This window comes from Chelon labrosus, assembly GCF_963514085.1.
Source record: "Chelon labrosus genome assembly, chromosome: 17".
Lineage (NCBI taxonomy): Eukaryota > Metazoa > Chordata > Actinopteri > Mugiliformes > Mugilidae > Chelon > Chelon labrosus.
This window is the reverse complement of record NC_140350.1, coordinates 20,715,828-20,739,153: the sequence shown is the minus strand read 5'-3', so window position 1 is coordinate 20,739,153 and position 23,326 is coordinate 20,715,828. Positions and strand designations below refer to the sequence as shown.

General features: G+C 39.1%; 3 protein-coding genes across 3 annotated transcripts; 1 reads left to right on the top strand and 2 right to left on the bottom strand.

Moving 5' to 3' along the window:
- Window positions 1–548: 548 nt before the first annotated feature.
- Window positions 549–2,724, bottom strand: cox7b (cytochrome c oxidase subunit 7B). The gene is made up of 3 exons (XM_084565481.1): window positions 2,628–2,724; window positions 1,208–1,323; window positions 549–791 (listed from the first exon to the last, which is right to left on the bottom strand). The coding sequence occupies exons 1-3, from the start codon at window positions 2,662–2,664 to the stop codon at window positions 708–710; spliced, it is 237 nt and encodes a 78-aa protein (XP_084421607.1). The 5' UTR covers window positions 2,665–2,724; the 3' UTR covers window positions 549–707.
- Window positions 2,725–3,506: 782 nt separating this feature from the next.
- Window positions 3,507–7,979, bottom strand: pgrmc1 (progesterone receptor membrane component 1). The gene is made up of 3 exons (XM_084565315.1): window positions 7,356–7,979; window positions 5,388–5,543; window positions 3,507–5,133 (listed from the first exon to the last, which is right to left on the bottom strand). Exons 1-3 carry the CDS (start codon window positions 7,639–7,641, stop codon window positions 5,039–5,041), a joined length of 537 nt encoding a protein of 178 aa, XP_084421441.1. The 5' UTR covers window positions 7,642–7,979; the 3' UTR covers window positions 3,507–5,038.
- Window positions 7,980–9,477: 1,498 nt separating this feature from the next.
- On the top strand, window positions 9,478–20,929 carry rab24 (RAB24, member RAS oncogene family). Its single transcript, XM_084565181.1, has 9 exons — window positions 9,478–9,877; window positions 11,275–11,503; window positions 12,913–12,981; window positions 13,260–13,338; window positions 13,893–13,960; window positions 14,827–14,926; window positions 15,633–15,683; window positions 17,579–17,638; window positions 19,042–20,929. The coding sequence occupies exons 2-9, from the start codon at window positions 11,387–11,389 to the stop codon at window positions 19,110–19,112; spliced, it is 615 nt and encodes a 204-aa protein (XP_084421307.1). The 5' UTR covers window positions 9,478–9,877; window positions 11,275–11,386; the 3' UTR covers window positions 19,113–20,929.
- Window positions 20,930–23,326: the final 2,397 nt, after the last annotated feature.

Sequence of the window (23,326 nt, the reverse complement as noted above, 5' to 3'; positions counted from 1 at the left end):
GATTGGTTGCTGGCTTTCTTCTGACGCAAGCGCGCAGCTTCCTGGAGACTTCACGACTGAATGACTTAGTTCATTCAAACTTCAGTACAAGTATTTGTACTTGAATATTTCCATTTTTATGCTGATTTATACCTTTAATCTGCATTATTTCAGAAGATATTGTACTTTTTACTGCATTACAGTTACTACGCAAATTAATATTTTACATAAAAACTAAAAAATCTTATGCTTTGTGATCAAGACACAGATTAGGCCTTTGTTATTTTTCAAATGTCTATCAATTATTAATAGTTCCACGAAAAAAAAAATCCCCAAAAGGTAATATTATTCAATATTTCAAAATTTTCACAAGATAACACTAAATACGTAATAATGTTCTTGTCAGTCTGTATAATTAGCCATTTTCACTTAAGATAAATTTAAAATGTTCATTTTACAACTATTATTAATAGCATTGTACACTATCACTACTTTTAAATGGTCTGAAAAGCATTGTATAGACAGAAAACCTGAAGATGGTAAATATTTTAAACATTTACAGTGAATAAAGACACAAGTAGTCAGTAGAATCACGCATAATTTATTTGGACAAAGTAACGTGGTGGAATAAACACAGGCATTTGATGTCTGAAAACGCAGATATTCATTATTCATCTGTACAACCAGAAGGTTTCTCGGGTGTGAAGCAGGTCCGCCATGGAGGCTCTTTACTCCTCGGCCTCTCTCCACGGTTTGGGCATGACCTTCCCAACGGGCGACAGATTCCAGACGATGCCGGTCTGAGTCAGCACCTGCGAAACGACGGGAAACTTATGTTTTAAAAGCATTCCACGTGCATATCCCATGTGAGCCTATAATGGTAGAAGAGATCTTTAAAATATACAAAGAGTAAAGTGACTCTGAGCCTATAAATCTATCTCCTCTCAGTATTTATTTGCCTTTTGTCATAAATATTCCCCTTCTCTGGCCATTTCATTTAGGAGCTGCACATTTAACATGTGATGATGTTGCACAATATGCGTATAAACAAGCTCCGATCACCTCCTAGTGGCCATAATTAACAGCTGCGGTTTAGTTAGATGAACAGTCACGTTTATGTAGACATCTTTGTGTACTTTTATGCTACAAAACGAAGAATTACATAGCACACATTAGACAACACAGTGCCTACATTTAATATCTTTGAATGTGAGGTGGTCTAACTTACAAATCCCCACACAGCTGTGCAGAAGGCAAATCCTCCGACCATGATACCCATGCCGTACTTGGAGTGGAAGTCCTGGCGGACGGAGGATCCGTGCCTCACTTGCCGCACGGCCTGACCTGCACAGCAAACAAGAAACAGGCCTCCATTAATCAGTCAAATGAAAATACAGTAATTGATAACAAATCTGATAATGTATTAAGACTCAAACTGTTTCTGGGTCAGAATACTTCAGTGGGAGAATTTACTACTTTTCTTCAGACTGATCACTTTCTTGATTACTTGACAAATTAAGACATCTGATATAAGCTTGAAGTTTTGATGGTCACCAGTTTAACGTTTCTTAAAGTATAGTAAATAATGTGCAGATTAATGGGTGTTGCCTTTTCACAACAACTACAACTTGTCAATAATTGGCAACAACATGGTCCATTTTAGATAAGATGACATAAAGCTACAAAGGCAACGTAAACTGTCCATAGTCTAGACATCATCCCTTGATCTATATCTCATGTTCCTGACCACATTTAACTTGAGTTCACCTGCCGTGTCTGTGTCACAGTTGTTACTTTAGATCGATTTATTAGTGCATAAATGCAGAAAATTAATAGTTTCAAGTCACAATGATTAATCAGTCAAAATGTGCTGCCTAAATATACAATATGTTGATCGATTACTTAAAGGTTTGTTGTTACAAGATTCTCAGATTTTGTTATTGAGAGTCATCCAAGTCTGTGAGACATAAAGATAAGGATTTTTATTACTCCAAATTAATGAGTAAACATAAGCTACTTGTTGTGGCCTTGTATATATTACCAAAAGGTGTGACACAGTTTAAAATTGGGACATACAGTTACACAGATGACTTACAGCATGGTCCTGGACGATCCTTTTCAAACTGATGACATTTCAGGGCTACGTTAAAATATTATCAATAAAAACTGTCTGATCTACTGCTGCGAAACAAAGGGTCAATTTCCCCGCTTTTATTGGTCATATCAGCCCATTTATTTTGCATTGATAACAGTATTGTTTATGTTTTTTTCTGAAAACCATTACTAAAAAACCAAATCCTAAACACAAGCTAAACCGACTGTCCTTATTTGCCCTTGTTTGAGCTCAAAGTCAAATTACATGTGCATTTAATAGATTGTTTAGCGTACCATATTAACTTGCTGACCTGCTTAATTTCCAGTTCATGTCATTTCATTACATTAATAACAGTGTGTCGCAGAAAATCTTTGTTTCTTTTAGGAGATGCTAATGCTAGTTAGCTAATAGCAAACTGATAACGGTAGCACGTTGACCGCGGGCACTGACACACAAATACTTTCAGACTTTCTGCCCACTGATGTTAAACAATCAGTAAACATGATTATACACATATAAGTCTCATTAAAAACGAAAATAATGTTTTACTTACCACCGAGGTTAACTGCAGATTTAGCAAACCGGTACATATCGACTAGCCTGGTGTCTTCAGATACCCTTGAAGAACGGAAGCGCAATATGGCCGCTGCACGTACACACACCGGAAGTTATGCCGCGTTCACGTTACCTAGTTAAACAGTTATTACGACTACCCAAGTAGAAAAATCCATTCAGATAGCGACATTATTGTAGCAGAATGCCTTAAATGCAGATGCACCAACACACCAGGCTTAAGACTAAACAATTTAGAGTATGGAATAGTACATTATTTTTAGGGTATAAGTTCACAATACGGGCTATTTATTCCAATTCTTTCCAATTTACATGAATGCAGCATCATTGCCATCACGAATGCCAATGCAAGCATGCGCAGAAAAACTTGTGCGTTAAAAGTGACAATGGAGGACAAATTTACACTCTTAGACATTGAAAAAAAGTGAAATGCGCTCACAAAGCAGTTGTTATTATTCGTCGTTGTAAAAATACAAGAAGATATATCTATTTATCGGCGTAACCCTTTGGGTGAGGGACGAACATAACACTAACTGCGATCGCTCAGCGAGCACCGTGTCAGGATGGCCGAGTGGTCTAAGGCGCCAGACTCAAGGATGATCTCCTTCCGCAGAGACGGGACTTCTGGTCTCCGAATGGAGGCGTGGGTTCGAATCCCACTTCTGACACATACCTTTTGTAACTAAATAAAATTAGTTGTACTCGCACGAATACTTTCGCTCATTTCTCAAGGGCCTGTATTTCTGTTCAGTCACAAATAAACAAAGTACTGTGATACTACAAATGGGATAAGTTAAAGGATTATCTTATCTAAATAAAAGTCTCATAAGAGTTAAATAAACAGGCTTGTCAAGTCTTTATTTTATAGTTTCCTTTATTAAATCAAAATATGATTTGAGGATTTTAACAATATAACACCAACATGAGTATGATGCAGATGCCTTCTGAAAAACATTCCCTCACTAAGTGTGTTTTTATGGAAAGTTACAGCGGTAAATATTAGCAGCACTTTCTTTTCTTCTGTCTTGTCCTTTCTAAGTTCTGCATTATAAATTAACTCATTTCTGCAGCATTTGACAACATATTTCTGGAGAAACTGTATTAGTTTGGAGGACATGTACGTAAGAGAGAGCACCAGAGTTTAACTATTAACTTCCTGATGATTAGTCCATGGAAAAAAAAAAAAACAGCAAACTTGGTTGATTCAGAAGAGGTTTTATGCTCTTCTCCATCATGGATTTAGTGTTAAAATTAATGTAAACAAACCATCAGCATAACTGGAAACGAATTAAAGTACAATTCCCTGTCTGTGTTTATGTAAAATAGCAGTTTAGTGTTTTATAAGAGAAGCCATTTGTTTGAATTTCGTCACTTAGCTCTTTGTGTGATGAACCACAGCAATCAACATTAAAAACTTTGAATTTTATCAGTTTCATTGTTTTTTTTTGACAAAATCATTGCACATTACTTGTCATTTGACCTACAATCGAAAAGAAATTGCACAAAAAAAAAGAAGCACATCCTCAAGTTTGAGAAGCTGTAATGAGAGATGGTTTATAGTTTTGTAGTGTTGTGACGGTTAAGACGACCGCAGCGGTACAGGGGATCACAGAGAACAAACAAAACAAAGCAAACATTAAACTGGAAGCAACAACCTGGACTGAGTGTTAGAGTCAAAAACGGAAGGAAAAAAATGGAAACTGTCGAGTATTAGGTGAACAATCGAGCCATAAAAACTTGTCCTTCTATAGTTTTTATAGTAGAGCTGACGAACAAACGAAAATAAACAGATTATTTATTGCATACTGATATTAAATGTCGCTTGTTTCTCTAAAAAAGTTGGCTGCACCCGTTAAAGGAAAATTCTGGTCACGGGTCCTGCTTACTTTTTTAGTTCGACACAAGCTTTTATTTTATTTTGAAAAACAAACAAAAAAAAGCCTTAGTTTGGACTCGGAGACAAGATTCAGAATTTACCTTCAACTCCAGACCTTCAACATATTATTCTTGTTTTTAAACGACTTCCAGAGATCCTCGGATGAAACCTTTTAATCAAAACTGCACATAAAGTCGCAGCCATTCGAGGTGAACGGCTATTTCAACCTGCTCTATAAAAAGCTGGAATCAGTCCAAGGATCAGCGCTTACCTTTCCAGTAACTGCTCTAGACTCTAACAACATTACACAGCTCCTCTACATTAGTTTTATTCATAACCGTTTAGTGCCTTCGTTACAGTATATATGCAGATAAATGGAAGTCCGTCGTCTTATAAAATTCCAGGATTGGTCCAAAGAAGATGGAGAAGGGTTTTCTCTGAATTCCCCTAAACAGGAGGCATCAAAACATTACAAACATTAAGGCATCTCTAGTGTTTCCCTTTTGGTCACTTTTCTAGTCCGTCTTCTTGTCTTTTCCCTCCTCGTCGTCGGTGTACTCCGTGGGCTCCTCTCCCGGTTTCAGAAGCTTGCCGATGTAGTCGTACTTAACTGTAACGGAGAATAAAGAGGAAAGGATTCACAGTCTTTCCCACAGTACGTTCTGCAGCGTGCTCACTTTCCTGAGCACATTATTCGCCGCCACTTAACTCTAACTAACATTTAACTCAATTTGAATATTTAATACGCCTCATGGGTGTGCGTTATCATGCCATGTTATTGACCGTCCACGAATACCGGTTACATTTGAATCTCTTATCAGAATATAAGAAATATGCGTCCGTGCGTCACACGTCTCCACTCACAGGTGAACTGAGACTCCCACTCGGAGAGGCTCTCCTGCTGCATGGCGTTCAGGTCCGACAGGTCGTCGTGTTCGTCCTTCAGCGCCTCCTTCTCCAGGCAGAAGGTGGCCAGACCTCTGGACGCGTCTCTGCCCGCAAACACTCCATACGGCCCCTCTGCGAGACGGTAGAGACGCACAAAACCATGAAAACACCAAAGATCTGATCCCAAAAGTGTCGTCCTTGACTGATTCAAAGCTTTATAAACACCGCCCCAAGTGGAAATACTTATTACTTCAAAGAATATGTATCAATCCGCCACAAAATAGTCACTCAAATGGGCACTACAGTTGTCTAACTACTGTATGTACAATTATACATTATAAATATGCATTTTTACTACAGAGTCTTTGAAAAAAATGACTTTTCTAGGGGTGCAATTAGTTATTATTAAACGTTTTTTAATGGTTTTTAATGTACTGATCCTCATTTCGGCTCAAATATGTCCTGATATGAATAAAGGTCGAGCCAGTTTGTGGGCCATAGTTCATTTCATGTCACACTCAGGTCACACCCGGTCACATTCAAACAACAGCCAGTCCTGAATATTTAAAAAATAATTTTAAACGTCCCGTAACAGCAGTGAGTGCTACCGGAGCGCCTCTGAGCGAGACACAAGAGTCCACTCCCTGTGGACAAACGTGAAATACTCGAAAAGAAACAAACTTGCAGGACGTTCGGCTCCAGGGCTGGGTGGTGTGTGCAGCTCGGGGAACGTTTGCATGAGAGCAAGTTATCATGTTGGTCAGAGGTTACACGCAACAGAGGTTACCATCTGAGATAGGGTGAAAACAACGAGGACACACTCTGCGGCTGTTTCCATGCGCCTGGGAGAATATAATTTACTTCAGCACAGTCATCTGTGTTTGATAGTCAAATAATTTTAATCTCTAAAGCACCTTGATCAGCGTTTGTTGATTTAATATATGGCTGCAATAAACTGACCTGTTTTTTTTGCTTCAATTTGTCGCATTAAAAGTATTTAAAAGTAATCACAAACCAAAATGGAGATAGTTGTGTGAGTAGTTTTTGTTTAACGCAGAGAAGAATACAGGAGAATAGCATATTATTTGATGTTCTTTAACGTTTGGATCCATTCACAGCCAGAACGTCCAAAATTTCACGTCCTGAAACGTCCATGTAAGCTACTGAAGTGGCCTTGAGCGAAACCAGCGTAATTCCTAATAGAAACAAACTAGCTGGGTGTGAAACTGATGTAAACTGTGCATCCGATAAGAGTTTTCGTAAAATAAAACCTGTAATAAAAGAGTCAAATGTGTTGTTTTGGCTGGTGAGCTGCTAAATAGTGAAAAGCATTGAGTATAAAGATATAGGAAAATGCTAATATACACATTTGGGAAGATGGGAATGGTGATTTCGTTTGATATTATTGATATATTTTCTCAAAAATGAATAATTCAATTAATCGTTTCGATAATAGTGGGTGGATTAAGAGCCTATCAGGGGTGTCAATCCAGCAATAAGTAAAATAAAACATTATTTATCTAAAAATAATAAGTTTAACCCGAAATTTATCTATATTTCCATCCTAGATAATAGTTAAAAAAGAAAAAACAAACACACTTCCGGGTTCAGGGAGCAACTTTCTCGCGAGATTTTAGAAAACCTCGCGGCGCTGAAGTTATCTTTAAGGAGAACTCAACTTCTCCATAGACGATCTGTGGTTTCAAGGCTACCGCTTGCCCCTATGTTATGAAACAAGATCTCAGTTAGCAAACTAAAGGGGGTGGGGCGGCAGTTTCCGATTCCAAAAGTCTAACAAAAGTTGCCCCCGAACAACAGTTTAGATTTTGCAGTTTAACCCTCGAGCAGCTGTCAGTTGAACTGCGCACTGAAATAACGGTCACCTCACGCGAGGCTGCCGTTGCGTGTTCGCAGCGCGAGAACAGCTCGCGCGACCCCCCCTACCTGGTCCGTAGAACTTCTTCCCTCTGGTCACGTCGAACACTTTTCCGTTGACAGCCATGAGGATCCGAGGATCCTGCAGTCCGTCGTAGGGTTTCAACTCTGCCCGGGTGAAGTCTCTCTTCTTCATCTTCGGCAGCGGTTTCTCCACCTCGCCGAGGTCCGGCGGCGTGTCCCCGCGGAAGATTTTGTAGAGGAGGAACAAGCAGAGGCTGAGCAGAGTCAGATTAAGCGGGGACGTGAAGATCTCCTGGAAAAAAGTTACCTCGCTTCCCTCCTCTTCAGCCATGTTGGAGTCTGTATCTCGTTCTCTTTTCCTGACCCGTGTGTGTGTGAGTGTGTTTAGTGGGAGAGGAAGAGCGCATGAACTCTGAGCCAATCAGCGCTCAGCTTCACTGTCAGCTGTTTAGAGTTTGGACCAATCAGCTTCTTCTAATTACCTGCCAAATGATGTACTTTATTATGCACAGTTAAGAGCAATAATCTCACAAGTTTTCATGATTAATTGGTGTTTAATGTCTGAAAAAAATTCAGATATTTAAAAGATATATTCTTACACATTTTGTAATGATTTGAATGACCAGAAAAATAACTCAAAACGACCACAAAGTGACACAAATAGTACACAAAAATGACACATAGCAACGTCAGTCACGCAAAATAACCACAAAGTGACACAAAAGGTTGGGGAAAACACTAGCTACTGACTAAGACTGATCTAAAACAACTAAAATGACTCATAACATGACCAAAAAGAGAGACAAAATCTCTTCAAATGACAACAAAGTGATCTAATACAACCATAAAGACACACAAAATAACCACAATGACTGTGAAGAGATCCAGTCTAAATGTAACTGTGCTGTGTCAAAGTTCACACCATGAACATTATTCAGAGTTTTATTTACAGTCAGATGACTTAATAGAATTTATTACCGTAAAATTGTGTGTCTGTACCCAATAATCCAAGCTATCTTCAGAGAAGCATAGGTTGCTGTATCATGACATGACATGCTCCAATTTATGTGTTTTTATTTGGTCTTTACAATTTAATCTCTTTGTTAAAGCACTTTGAACATTTTTAATAATTAATCATTAATCCAAGCTAACTTCAGAGAAGCGTAGGTTGCTGTATCATGTATCCTGAACACTGTCATTGTGCAGACAAATCTGACACGCTCCTAATTTATGTGTTTTTATTTGGTTGTCACAATTTAATCTCTTTGTTAAAGCACTTTGAACATTTTCAAGTTATTGTTGCTTAACAAAAAAACAAAACCCACAGGGAAAGATATTTACATTCTTTAAGTTCTCATACAACAGCTTGTGTTTAGACAATTAACATTCAATATTTTGTCTCTTTCTGAGTGTTTTGTCTTTGTGGTAGTTTTATGTCTCTTTGTGGCCAGTCTGTGCTCATTTTCTATTAATTTGTGGTGCTCATTGTGTGCTTTGTTGTGGTTAGTTTGTGACTCTTGTGCTCTTTTTGTTTCTTTGAGGTAATTTTAAAATAATTTACTTCTCTTGTAATGCCTGACAGATGTCCATTTGTCAACCTTTTTTTGTTTTCAATTTAATATTAAAATTCACAAGCACTTACAAAACTGCATATCTGCACATTTAGACCGAGCAGGGTTCTCAACGAGGCAAAAGTTAAACTGAGAAAAGAAAATAGCAACAACGATAACATATCCAATACGGGGACACAAAGAAATCCATGTAGTAATACAAACTGTAAATAAAAAAATAAATTAAGAGTGAAAGGGAAACTTTCTATTTCATATTTCTAGCTAGGTATGATTAAATGAAAGACTTGTCAAGTAGTCATAAAGATAAATGGCATTCTTGCTTGAATACAAACAATTTTAAAGACTCTATAACAAGAGATAATTATTTAAAGAAAATTGTGAAACGTGGGGTAACTTTTAAGAATTTACAATTATATATATAAAATATTAAACAAATTTTCTAACCGCAAACGAAAGCCGGAAGTGGGTGGGGCGGGTTTTTCCAACATCCGTTAATTGTCTCGTCTAATTCGGTCACTTCCGCTTTCTGGAAACCGCCCCTCACGGCTCATTGGTTCCCACCCAAACAAACAAAGCTCAGCTGGACGTGTTTTTTTTTTCCTTTCCACCACAGAAACGTTTACACAGCTCCGTCTCCAGACAAGCTAAACGTCCCGACAGTAATCATTAATTTCCTACAGACTGGATACGATGCCGTGCGGTTACCGTTTGTTAGTGTAACGTTCGCTATCCGGCGACTTGCGTTGTTAATTTCAGTCATTGCGCAACAGTGGCAGTAACGTTAACCGAGCTATAACTGCAACGCTTTTTAGTATCCAGACACCGCCACCCCGGATCCGGCTCCTCCGCTCGGCTGGGCAGAGATGACAAGCGAGCTGGCTGCTACCGTGTCCGCTATAAAACAGGTTTAGGCGGATTTCAACCTCGGTTTTGGCTCCAGCTGGGAATAAAAGATCCGATGTTGAGAGAGATTTGTTGAGTCAAGCTAGCTAGCAGGTGAGTTTTCAGTGTTTCTGTGCGGTGCTGAAGTTAAGCTAGGCTAGCTGAGCTCCCCACATCTGACTTAACGCCTTTTTAGCTGTGTCATTTTTACATTTTTACATTTTTTTTTTTTTTTTTTTTAGCTTTAGGTAATTTAATATTTATATAATATATTTATTAAGACAGACTCTATTCATCTACACAGACAGTAGGCAAAGATGGTCTGTAACCTCAGTTTCTTATAAACAAAACTTTTAGGAAGCCATATAAAAAAAAAAAACAATTAATAACGGTTTATTCAGGGGTTTAAATTCTGTTTAACCTTAAATAATACAGTAAAAGTGTCAGAAGCTGTACATAAGTTGTGACTGTGCTCATAGTACGTCTCTTTGTGGTTGCTCTATGTATTTTTAAGCACATTTTTCTGTTTCCATGTTGTTCATTTGTATTAACAACTCATTTTTTTTGGATTTAAATTCAGTTTAATCTCATATAATATAGTGAAAACTACTATATGAAGCTGCTACTATCTCTTTATACTGATTTGATGTTTCCTTGTGGTCGGTATGCGTGTCTTAGTGCTCTTTTTTAATTATATTTTGTGTTAACATAACATTTTTTGGATTTAAATTCAGTTTAATCTTAAATTATATAGTAAAAACTAGTGTTTGTAGTTGTACAGTGTTCATGACTGTGCCTGTTTTCTTCTTCTTTTTCTTTGTCCTTCTTCTTCTTCTTCTATGTCTCCTTCTTCTTCTTCTTCGTCTCCTTCTTCTTCTTCTTTGTCTTTGTCTCCTTCTTCTTCTTCTTCTTCTTCTTCTTCTTCTGTCTCCTTTTTCTTCTTCTGTCTCCTTCTTCTTCTTCTTCTTCTTCTTCTTTGTCTCCTTCTTCTTCTTCTTCTTCTTCTTCTTCTGTCTCCTTTTTCTTCTTCTATGTCTCCTTCTTCTTCTTCTTCTTCTTCTTTGTCTCCTTCTTCTTCTTCTTCTTCTATGTCTCCTTCTTCTATGTCTCCTTTTTCTTCTTCTTCTTTTTCTTTGTCTCCTTCTTCTTCTTCTTCTTCTTCTTCTTCTTCTTCTATGTCTCCTTCTTCTATGTCTCCGTCTTCTCCTTTCAGGTACAAGTACTTTTCTTTACAAGTACTTTTCTCATAGTTTTACAACAGTTTCTTTGTGTTTTTCTGTCGTTGGTTTCATTTAACTAGAAATGTACGCCTGGATTCCAGCATTGTTTTCTTACATAGTCATAATTTACAGGTTAGACTGAAAGGTTTCACTTTCACGTTTCGGAAATCTTAACAAGGGTGTAAAGTCTTTTCAGTAATGATGGAGTTAAATTTTATGCATCGTTTCCCCATGCTTGAACTATGACGTCCGGTGTCTCACAGTAAACACTTTACACAACTCTTCACACAGCACAGCGAGCAGTACAGCGGCTTCCTTGTAAATACCCTCCCCACCCCCGTTTGCTGCTGCTGCTGCCGCCGCCGCTGCTTCCTCGCGCGCTCCTCCGGACGCCGTTGTTACCATGACGGCCATGCGCGTGGACGCCAAAGTGGTGATGCTGGGCAAGGAGAGTGTCGGGAAGACGAGCCTGGTGGAGAGATACGTTCATCACCGCTTCCTGGTCGGCCCGTACCAGAACGTGAGTGTCAGCTGCTTTGCCTGAATTTCCATGCGAGCCCGTTGCTGATTTCCCTCATCGCCTGATGCCTCCATGAAAGGCATTACTTATACATGCTCGCCCCAGGGTGGTTGTGGTGATAGACGCTGAGGTCTGAGATCACATTAACACTTTGAAGCTCAGATAGAAACCTGGGATGCAGTATCTTTAAGTAGATATCGACTATTATATCTGATATAAACAACTGAAATCTCTCGTTTGTCAATTACTCTGTGTCCCTCATAAAAAATCAAAATACAAATATCTGTAACTCAGAGCTGGAAGAATGTAGATGGAGGCGATTTTATAAAGTCACATCGTCTCCTCCTACATTTACGCACTCACGACAGCTGACCTGCTTCTTCTTAAAATCAGCAGTGCACATCTTTGTCACCTTGTCTTGCCTGTGTGATAATAAAACACACTGATAATCCCGTGATTGTCACAGCAAACGTGCGGTTAATTGCAGATTATGTGCACTTTTTTGAATCGGCTCTGAATGTACCGGACTAACTTTCCTCAAAACTGCTCTTGCTTTGCACTTTTCAGTTACATTTACTAAAAAAAAAGCTTAAAAACATTCGTAAAGAAAGGGATGAAATTGGTGAAGTATGTTCCCAAATACTGTTCCTCTCTCAGTCCATAAATTTATTAAAATATAGGGATAGTTTTCCAAGTTTCTAATGCTCTTATCAGCACGTGAGTGGACAAATATGATTGCTTAATGCAAATATAGGTTATTAATACTGCATCAGTCCAGTGATCAATGATAAATGCTGTCCAGAGTAAAGTACGCCCCGTCTGCTCTGCACTCTTTCCAGCATTGTCTGTCTCTGCTGAGGCGGAGGAGTGCTTTTTGTATCGGCTGTACTTTGACGTACTCCGGTGGTAGCTCAGCTCACACAGACAGTAAACGTAGACAACGTTGTTCTTGTCGAGAGATCCACCTTGCTGGACTTTTAAGCTCCTCCTGCATCGCTTCCTGATTTCCCAAACTACAGGTCAAACTGAGGGTCGGATCACAGAACGTGCGTGCACTTTATCTCGTTGAGGTCACATTCATTTTGACGGCCCTTGTGACAAGCCTTTGAGAGTGGGGTAGTGAACGATTGCACAATTTACTTCCAACTTTTTGTGCAATCACTCAAAGAGTAGAACAACAACCCATGTCTTTCTACCTTCAGCCGCAAAATGATAAAAATGCTCGCAAAACTCCACAATTAAATAAATCAGCGTGCAGCGTCTGATTCGCTGACATTTCACAACAACCTCCCGAATGAACCAGTAAATCAGTTTCGAAGGGTTCGAGCAGCAGACGGCCTGCTGAGCTGAATTTAATAACTCTGCTCCGTCTGAGCTCCCATTTACACCGCGTCTTCTCTTCCTCACAGACTATCGGCGCTGCCTTCGTCGCCAAACCGATCCAGGTGGGCGAGAAAGTGATCACCCTGGGAATATGGGTGAGTCACGACACAGTTTCCTTCAAAATGTGGTTTGGACGTGCGCTAAAAATAACAAAAGACCTCACTGTGTAAATGTGTCCGAGAGAGAGGATCTAGTAATTTATGAAACTGCCCTTACCGTGTACTGAGTGCTGTGCATGCAACTCCTCTCTATCTGTAACTTGAATGGAAAAGGTGCAGTTAAACGGGAAGTAGGTACTTCTCGTCCGTATCATGTCTCCATTTAGATGGATCTCAGTTTTCTTTCTACTTCTCCGTCTCTCTCTTTCACTCAGGACACGGCCGGATCAGAACGCTATGAAGCCATGAGCAGAATCTACTACAGAGGAGCTCGGGCCGCCATCGTCTGCTACGGTAAATTCACATTTGTGTAATAAACGGACAACAGCAGCAGCTGATGATACATAACTGAACTGAATGTGCAAGGTGACTGGAACTGAACTCTGCGACCAGACATGCAAACCTTCCCATCGTCGCTCTCTGGTTTATCTGTTCGTAAAAGAGCGTCCCGTTAGATGAACATAAAGCTAAGATAAGAGATGAGACGCTCTCGTGCAGATGTTCAAACGCTGCGTGCTGTAGTCGGTGCTTCTTTGTTCGACATTGAGGAACTTGGTCTCTTAGGAAATAACTGTTGGCATTTCCCAGTGAGTTACTCACCCTGGTGTTTTATTTAACGTCGGCCTTCCCTCTTTCTTTCTTATTTCTTCCATATTTCACGTTAGTGTTCTGGATTTCTTAACCGCGCTCGCAGAAATCAAGAGGTTGCACCAGTTATTTCGGCTTTTGCTGTTGTTCCCACGTGAACTGGGAGATTGGTTACAGTCTAGAAAGACAATGTGGGGGGAAAAAAAGTCTTTCGCTTCTCGCACCTAAACGTGGTTGTGTTTCTAATCTGTGGCTTTCAGATCTGACGGACGACAGCAGCTTCCAGCGAGCTCGGTTCTGGGTGAAAGAGCTGCAGAACTGCGAGGAGGTAATAGAGGCTCAAGTTGTCGAAATTAAAAATAATTAGACATTTATTAAAGTTTATTGAAACGTTTCTCTTGAAAATCTCTTATTTATTTAACAAAAGATGCAGAACAGAAGCTGCTGTACAAGAAGTACCCTGACATAACGCAGCATTTGGATTTAATTATTACGTGTTTCAACCAATATAAAATAAAAAAAAACTCTGCATGCAACTGGATAGTCCTCAACCAATCAGAGTGTTGAATTACGTGACACATGCTTCTTGATAAATGCCTTAATCGGTCTTAACTGTTAATCCAAAGTTATTTCAGTGTCAATATCTTTTACAACAGACCCAACAGGGAGATCTAATTCAAGATTCAATACGTTTATTGTCATGTGCACACTAAAAACAGTACTTTAAACCACACGCTGAGTCTTACTTTGCAAGCCTCCCTTACTAACAGCAGTAAATGAATAAAAGGAACACAAAACCTACAGTTAACAGAGTTTAGAAAGTGCTCTGTGCCTTGTGCTACAGCTACAGTCAGTGGGAGCGGCGGAGAAGCGAGGCAGTGATGGCAGCAAGCGCTTTCTCCACCTCCGTCTTGCCGATGTGTAATGGGAGATCTTTGACGGGCTTAATCAGTTCTGGTTGGAGCGACTCCAGACTGAAATTCCCCCCACAAGATGTTTTTTGGGGCAGGAAACTTAAATAAATCAGAAAACATCTAATGGAATAAGTAAAACAGTGTACTCTGGCTAGTTTATTGAGAATTAGTTTCAGCGTACGCAAGTCTGTACATGGCATACATTAGGACTTAATGTAGGAGAAGATAAAAGAAAAATTCAAAGTTTCAGGTTCAGGTTTTTGTTCTTTCTGTCCTGCAGCACTGTAAGATCTACCTGTGCGGCACCAAGAACGACCTGATCGAAGGAGAGCGGAGCCTGCGTCAAATAGACTACCACGACGCTCAGGACTTCGCTGAAGGTGCGTGCAGTCGAGCTGTCGATTAAACATATTACTGTAATCTCTCTGTAGCTGGGTGACACGGCTGCCATGGTCAGATATGAGCGTATTTGTTTATATGCTATGTAAGATAACTGTTTAGTGATACTGTACAGTCATTTCTAGTTTATTTTAGCTACAAACAATTACCCTTTTCCTCAGCGATTCCAGAAACGGATTCACAGTTCCCAAAACTCAGTGTAGAAGAAGAACTTACTCATTATTAGCCTCTACTTTGGTTTTTATTGCACGTATGGGTTGGCAGGTGGTCAGTAACACTTCCACTTTTCCACTTTGTGGCAGCGCAGTCGGTTTGGTGTGTTTTCTGTCACACCACCATCTGTGTAAGCGTCTGAAAAAAGGCGACAGTGAAAAGCGTTGGTTAGAAGCAGCTTATTAAACTCTTTTCTTATCATGCGTATGTTTTTAAAACAGCTCAAAATACCTCTAAGTGGTTCAGAGGTGAAGTTTACTTTATTTTAAAGCACACTTGCTTTGAATAAACGATGCAGTCTTGTCTTTTTCCTACTTAAAAAAATGATTTTCAGCTTGCATAATTTACTGACTGAAGTCCTTGAGGACACCCTAGACAGGTCTGAAGGTCGTCCTCTTTCAGCGTCTGTGTGTCATTAGTTGTAACTTGCCTCCGCCTGACTGATAATCTAACCTTTGTGATTTACATTTGCAGAAATCGGCGCTCAGCATTTCGAAACCTCCAGCAAAACGGGAAAAAACGTGGGTGAGTTCCTTCCTTCGGTCATCTGCAGACCACGCTTCACACGGGCTGTTGGCTCCGATCACAGCTGTGTTTATTCATGGTTTGGTTCTTAAGGAAGTGAGTCGTAAGAATGACAAACGTGGGTATATTTTTAAACTGGAGGAGAAATAGATTTACACTCGGAGCACGGCTTGGCAGATCCAGTTATTCACCCTGTGAGTGCCAGCTAGCTGGACTGGAGGGGGGGAATACTTAAGCAATCACTTATTTTTCATTATATATTTCTAATTGATTAACATTAAGTTGTAGAAATCAGTTTTCACATTGACAAAAAAAAGTGTCACACAAGCCAAATTATATCGTCCATGATTCCATTCATGAAAAAAAAAAACAACATAAAATGAGGAAACATCCAAGAGGGTTGAAACTTTTTTATAGGTAATGTAGTTCCTCAGGAAAAAAACAGTTAGTCCTCAGTCAAGGATGTGCAGCAAGAAGCAAGTGTGAGGTCGGCTTTTATTTTTTATAGCCCAGTGCCATAAACCATGAACCTGTTGACCTCAAAGGAGCTTTACGGTCTCTACATACAACATCCTCTGTCCATAGACACTAGACATGGGTAAATGAATAACTATCAACCTATCAATAGGGTTCAAATTCACAGATATCTGTCGTCTATCTCTGTTGTCTGGTGTATATGCATTTGAATATACACTGATCAGCCACAACATTAAAACCACTGACATGAGAAGTGAATAACATTGACCATCTTGTGACAATTCAACGTTGTGCTAGGAAACTTTTGGACCTGGCATTCATTCGTGTGGATGTTACTTAGACATGTAGACACCCACCTAGACCAGACCAGGCACCCCCACCCCATAGCAATGACACTCCAGCAGGATGTAGCCTGACACAGGAACACACACAAAAACACTTTAGGAACAACTAAAAAAAAAAAACATGAAGAACAGCACAAGGTGTTGACCTGGCCTCCAAATCCACTAGATCCCAAACTGATCAAGTGTCTGTGGGCCCCTCCCCTCAAATACCCCACCCCCACTAACAACATTATGTTTCCAGACACCACAGGACACCTTCAGAAGGCCCATGTCCGTCCTCTGATGAATCACCACAAGGGATTTTAGCTTCATGAAGGTTATAATGTTTAGTTCATGTTGAAACAGCTTAAAAAAAATGGCGGTAATTTAACAGATAGATGAAGGCAGCAGTGTCACGCTAACAATCTTTAGAGGAGTTAATTTGTGAGGAGTCAGCGTTCCCACCACTTAGCTGATTTAATTCACTGTAAAATATATCCCCCCAGCACATGTAACAGAAAGCACAGCAGTGACTTGATCTAGAAGGGAAGTATTGAAGTAGTGAAGCTCTTTGGCAGCATTCCTTTGATTAAAAATGTAAGACAAGGGTCATATTGAGACACAGAAAAACATGAGGAAGCAGAAGGAAGATGCATCAGGGTGATAGTTGAAGAAATCAGCGGTACGATAGTCATTTTATTTTGGTTTTTGGTTTCGCCTAAGAGAGAATCTGCCTTTAGGTCTCAAATCAGTGGAACTAACATCCTGTTAAACCCTGTTTCTAGATTAGAAAAGACAAACATACCAGATTTAATTTTAACAGTCACTGCAAGGGAAATAATGTGGGTTTTTACAGCATGTATCTGAAATAAAAGCATCAGGTCAGAACCGCAGGATGTTTTATTTTTTACCTGTACTTCTGCTGAAACACACATCAGTTTGTTTAATCTTCAGTTCATAGAGGATGTTGCATCGTTATTGCTCGCTGCAAACGAGGCATGCGATTGGACCTGTTTTAATACGGCCGTGAATGATATGAGCTGAAGGGAGCTGACGGTAACTGACAGGTCTCATTATTCCTCTTCCCTTTTTCAGACGAGTTGTTCCAGAAAGTCGCTGAGGATTACAACAGCACTGCCTTCCAGTACATGACAGGTGAGAGTTTCAGCAGCATGTCGGATTCTGATTGTGATCGTTCAGAGCCGTCCGTCTGTCGAGATTAAAAACAAGATATGACACGTTTTTTTTGGAGTAAAAATAAAATAGAAAAGTAGAAATATGCAGGCAACAACAGCAGTCCTAAAATTGATCCCTGCGGAACACCACAGTGTTTATTCATTTTGTTGTTAATATAAAGATATATTTCAATAGATATTTCAATTTCGAGTTTTCGAGTTCCAAGTCCTGATTCTCCTAGATCAAGTCCATTAAATAGGGCTGTCAGTTAATGTAGAGTGGAGACGGTATCTTGTGTCACTCCAGAAATATTCCAGTCATCCAGCGCCATGAACTCTGTAACCCTATCTGTCATATTCTTCTCCATGACGCTGTCTTTAAACACAGAGTTGAGTGTTTGTTGTTGTCTTGGTGCAGCCTTTGCCTGATTGAACTAAATGTATTAATTTAGTTTTTTTTTTTTTTTTTTGGTTGGTGGCAGATTAAGTTGGTATAATTGAATGATGATCTCCTATTACCGCCTCACCAAACATCCACATTACACAACTTACAATTTACACTCAGCAGACATGTTTAGTCACATGATTTTGGTTCTTCTTCTTTCAATGTTGAGCAGATTTGACTCTAGCCAACCACCTTAAAACAGAAGAAGAAGAAGATGTTTTGACGCTACGGGGACGTGGTTTTGGTTTATGGCAGACCTAAAACAAATAACTTCAAAAGATCAGGCTTGGCTGAAGCCCGATACCGATTGATCCGATGATTTTAAAAAATGCCAGGATTGTCCCCTATACCGATCATGGCATCCCTCCTTTTTAAATCCAACTTAATCAGTTTTCAGGCCTCACGGTGCTCTGAGTTGTAGCTTCTATCATGTTTTTGATCTTCCTCACACATGGACTCGTTATTGTTGGGCGGTCTTGCGACACAGTGATGCAAAACCAGTCTTGCAAGACCTCAGTGACATTTCTAATGAGAGGATGCATAAAAAAACGATCCAAGGTTTTTATGAATTGATCTTTCAAATGAAGATGAATCAGAAAATGTATTTTATTTTTAAACCCAGCCCTAATAGCTAGCAGTCTGTATTAGGCGTTTTTAGATCGAAAACAAATGGATGTTGTGTTTCTAAAGTGTTTTAATAAGTAGAAAATCATTTACAGCGGATCTAAAATTTCTCCCTGAGGAACACCACATGAGATGTAGGAGTTGTGGGAGAAGCCACTTCAAGTGCTGTTGCTAAGAGTTGGATGAAATCAATAGCAGTTTTGTTTAGTAAGATGAAGCTATCATGAGCAACCTAGCTTGGCTTAAGACTGGATACAAGCTGCCTAATACAAAAACCTGTATATTAAATCGTCGTATGTCTTCTTTTGTTTCAGCCGAGGAAACGGCCGTGGACTTGGGCCAGAAGAAAGACTCTTATTTCTACTCCTGTTGCCATAACAACTGATGCCGAGCGACAGGAAGGGGAACAGAAGTGGGCGCCTTCCCTCTGCTTGAGTGATACCTGGATACGAGGGCCGTTACTCATCTCTGGGCGTGGTGTCCAAATCACAGAAGAGAGAAAAAAAAAGAAATTGAACAGAACTGTTTGAACCTTGTTAGATATGTTTATTTCTTTTGTGCCATAAAGAACTGAGGGCTGCCAAGACTTTGTGGAAGAGGACTGCCGGGGTGGAGATGGATGTAAAAGACCAACACTCTTCACTCGTGTTTTATCCCCATATCAAATTGACTGTAGCTCACAGGAAAGTAAACAATCCCGGAAGCTGCGGTTTTAAACAATCTGTGCAAACTGTGCTGTGGTTAAAGGACGACCTGCAGTGGTGAAGAGGTTTAATCAGTGCTGTCGAAAAAGAAGTAGGCCTACTGAATGCAGAAGGCAAAAACAAACAAAAAAAAAACTTTATTGATGCTGTTATATAGTCGTAGCGAGTGCAGCAATTCAGGAGGGTGAATGATTTGTTTACAGGTGTCAATTTTGTTTACCTACAACTGTATTTAACCTTGGTGTGGATACACATTTTTTTCACGCCTGCACATGTTGGATGGAGAGACGCCAAGGGAAATTAATCAGACATTTTGCATAAAGCATGAATGAGGCCTTTATACCAAAAGAACAAATGACAGGATCTTGTGTATTCACGTTGTAGAGCTTCATCTCTTTGGTGTTTACCACAACTTTTGCCAAGTGACGGCCATGGATGTATTAAGAGAGCGACAAATGGCATCAAAACTTGCTGTGAATTTCCACTCACGGTACCGCAACAAAAAGACTCTGTGGCCCAATCAGCTGATTATATTATTATTATTTTTTTTAAACATGAATGTTTAAAGGTTTGTAAAGCTCATTCAGAACCCAGAAATGCTTTATTCACGTGCTTGCTGTCATCCCGATGTAAAGCTCTGTGGTAACACAACAGGAAAACACTAATGCACACATGAGTGGTGGGCTGCACAAGACCGAAGGAAACCAGGAGGACCTCTCGGAGACTAGTTCTCATAATAAGTCCGTGGTGACAGCACGCACATCAAGGATCTGAAACATTGTGTTTTGCACCATAAGCTATGATTCTGTCAAAAGCGAGCAGAAATAAAAGCTGATCTTAAGGTGGGGTTGCTAAAATGCCCAGAATCTGAAATCTCTAAAATGAAATTGCATGGCCTAAGCTGTCTGGAAGAGAATTTACTTTAATTAATTTAATATTCACACGTGGAAATATGACTTATGACATTTCCTTCTATTTCTAGCAGTTAACTGTTGAGCATTTAAGTGTTTTTGAGGAAAAAAAAAAAAGTTTTAAGTTCCCCTCAAACAGCATATTTCACCAACACAGGAAAAAGCATTGTGGGTGAATGTTGTAATGTGGCACAAACTGTCATTGCTCCATGTTCTGACAACAGCATTTACAGCTATATTTAAGTCACTAATTTATTGCCTTTTAAGTTGTATTGCCAGATGGACATGCAGGGAAATAAACGGACATAATCACAGTTTCCTCCATGTTGCTTCTTTGGTGTGTTGATCTTCCATGTCTTGATATTTCAATGCACAATATTTTTATTGAAGGCTGTTAAAGACAGATGGGTGTCCAAAAATGTTGTGTACAATAAAAGGCTTGTTGAAATATGTTCTTAAAGCTGTGATATAATTGCGGTGTAACGTTTTAAAATTCAAGTGTATTGCAAATACTACAACTCTGTATTCATGCACTGTGGCCGAAGGTTTTCTCTTGCTATAAGATTATTTTCCTCGATTATATAATATAATGTTGTATCAGGCCATCTATCGGCTTCCAGGAACTAATTATTAGTATTTAAATTTATTTAAACTGCTGGAATAAAACAAATCCGTGCCCATATTATAATCTAGATGGGTTTAACTTTCTTTAGAATTAAACATTAAGTATTTTGCCCATTGAGGCTAATTAGCATGCTATCTGGGTGTTCTCAGAAGAGGTTTATCTTCTGCATTTTAAGCCACAGAGGTTTTTATTTTATACTGGCCAAAATAATTATTTTAACCATGAAAAAACATTGAATATGTAGCGAGCATATAGCACTGTTTAATCCAGTAACGCTAATTAGCATGCTAATCAGTATTCTGTGAAGCTAAAATTAAAAACAAGCTCTTGCTGTTTTTACCCAAATATTAAACTAAGTAGTCAGGATTGTTTTTATAACGAAAAGGCAAGCTAAGAACACAGTTTTTATTTTACCCATGATAAGTCAAAGAATATTGGCTAGTTAGCATTTAGCAACAACGTATTCAGTGTGGCTAGTTAGCATTTTGCAGCAATCCCGAGAAGCTAGTTAGCATGCTGATCAGATGGGCCTACTTCCATAAGCTGTTTCTGACCGTTTCTTCCCAAATATTAAATTGCCAAAATTGTTTTTACAACAAGATGACAATTTAAGAACATCATTTATTTTGCCCATCATAAGGCAAATAATACGTTGTTAGCATTTTGGCAACAACGTATTCAGTGTATCTAGCTAGCATTTTGAACCAATCCCGAGAAGCTAGTTAGCATGATCAGGTAGGCCTTTTTCGAGAAGCTAAAACGTGTTTGTGGTCTTTTCTTCGAAAATATTGAGTTAAGTAGCCAAAATAGTTTTTATAATAAGAGGGCACTTTAACAACACAATTTTATTTTACCCATGTTAAGTAAGGCAAAGACTATTTCGTTAGCATTTAGCAAAAACGTATTCAGTGTGTCTAGTTAGCATTTTGCAGCAATCCTGAGAAGCTAGTTAGCATGGCCAATTCTACCCAAATATTAAGTTAAGTAGCCAAAATGGTTTTTATAACAAGTTGGCAGTTTAAGAACACAATTTTATTTTACCCCATGATAAGTAAGGCAAAGAATATTTTGTTAGCATTTAGCATTGCTGTGGTATTTTTATCTTCATTTTCTGAGCTAAAGAGTTTTATTTATATTTATTTATTTATTTTACTTATATGCCGGCAAACAAATTGCAAACATGTTTTATTACAGTAAACTTAACAAATATATAAATTTAAGCACTAAACAGAAATTTATCCTGTGACCAGTGTAATTTGGGGGAGCTAACATTCCCTAGCAACTTAAAACGCTTTTTAAAGTGCTTTAGTGGTCAACTAATTATATTTGGACATGGAATTATGTGATTTTATTAAATTAAACACATTTAAAGCCACACTGTGGGATTTCAAGGTTTTTTAGGGGCTTTAATATTAAGTGCTCACAGATGTTTTCATGTAGCTTCACGTTAGACAAGTAAATCTAAAAAAAAAAGAAAAAGATGCCAGTACAAGGTGATTATTTCATAACTTCTTCTTATATATTTATATAGCAGGTCAATGGTTGAGATCTAACAGGTCATAATTACACCGGAATGAAACATTACTTGGGCAACTGTAAAAAGGCATTAGAAGGGAAACTTGGCTCTCACGGGCGCCAAACCACTCCTTAAAAATATCTCCAAAGAAACACACTCTAAGGCATTGGCAGATTACACACAGACAATATCAAGCTTGAAGACAGAGCGAAACGAGTGGCAAGAACACGTAACTGAAGTGCAAGCGTCATGGCAGAAGTCCGTCTCGTTTCCAATCAGAGACTTTTTGTTTCCTCTCGATGGAGAGTCGACGTCGAGGAGAGGGAGCGCCGACGCCTCATTTCTTCTCCTTCCTCCATCATTTGTGCGTCACAGAACAGCATATAAATAATGACTACAGAGAATACACACTGGAGCCAACTAAGTGCTACCTCTGCACCGGACACAGTCAAAGGAAAGGTGTTGTCCACTGTTTCAGGAGAGTCAGTCCAACAAGCTGCAAAACAACCTTAGAGATTGTCCACTTAACGGTATAAATACTTCCTTTGCATCTTTGCCTTTAACTCTTAATCCCTTTATTTTTTGGCATGAAATTGTCATCTCCATGCTTCCTGTGAAGTAATAGTGTCCCAATCTATATCCGATTTAGAAAAAAAAAAGGACGAAAATTATCAATTCCATTGGACTGCGTGGTTTTTAAGCAGTTACACATGATTGATGCTACTCCAGGCAGCCGATCCTGTTGCATGGTCTGATCTCGAAGCACCGACTAACAATGTGAGGCATCAAGAAGAACTGAAAAAACGGAGGGGAGACTGGATTTTGTGGAAGCTCCAGACTCTG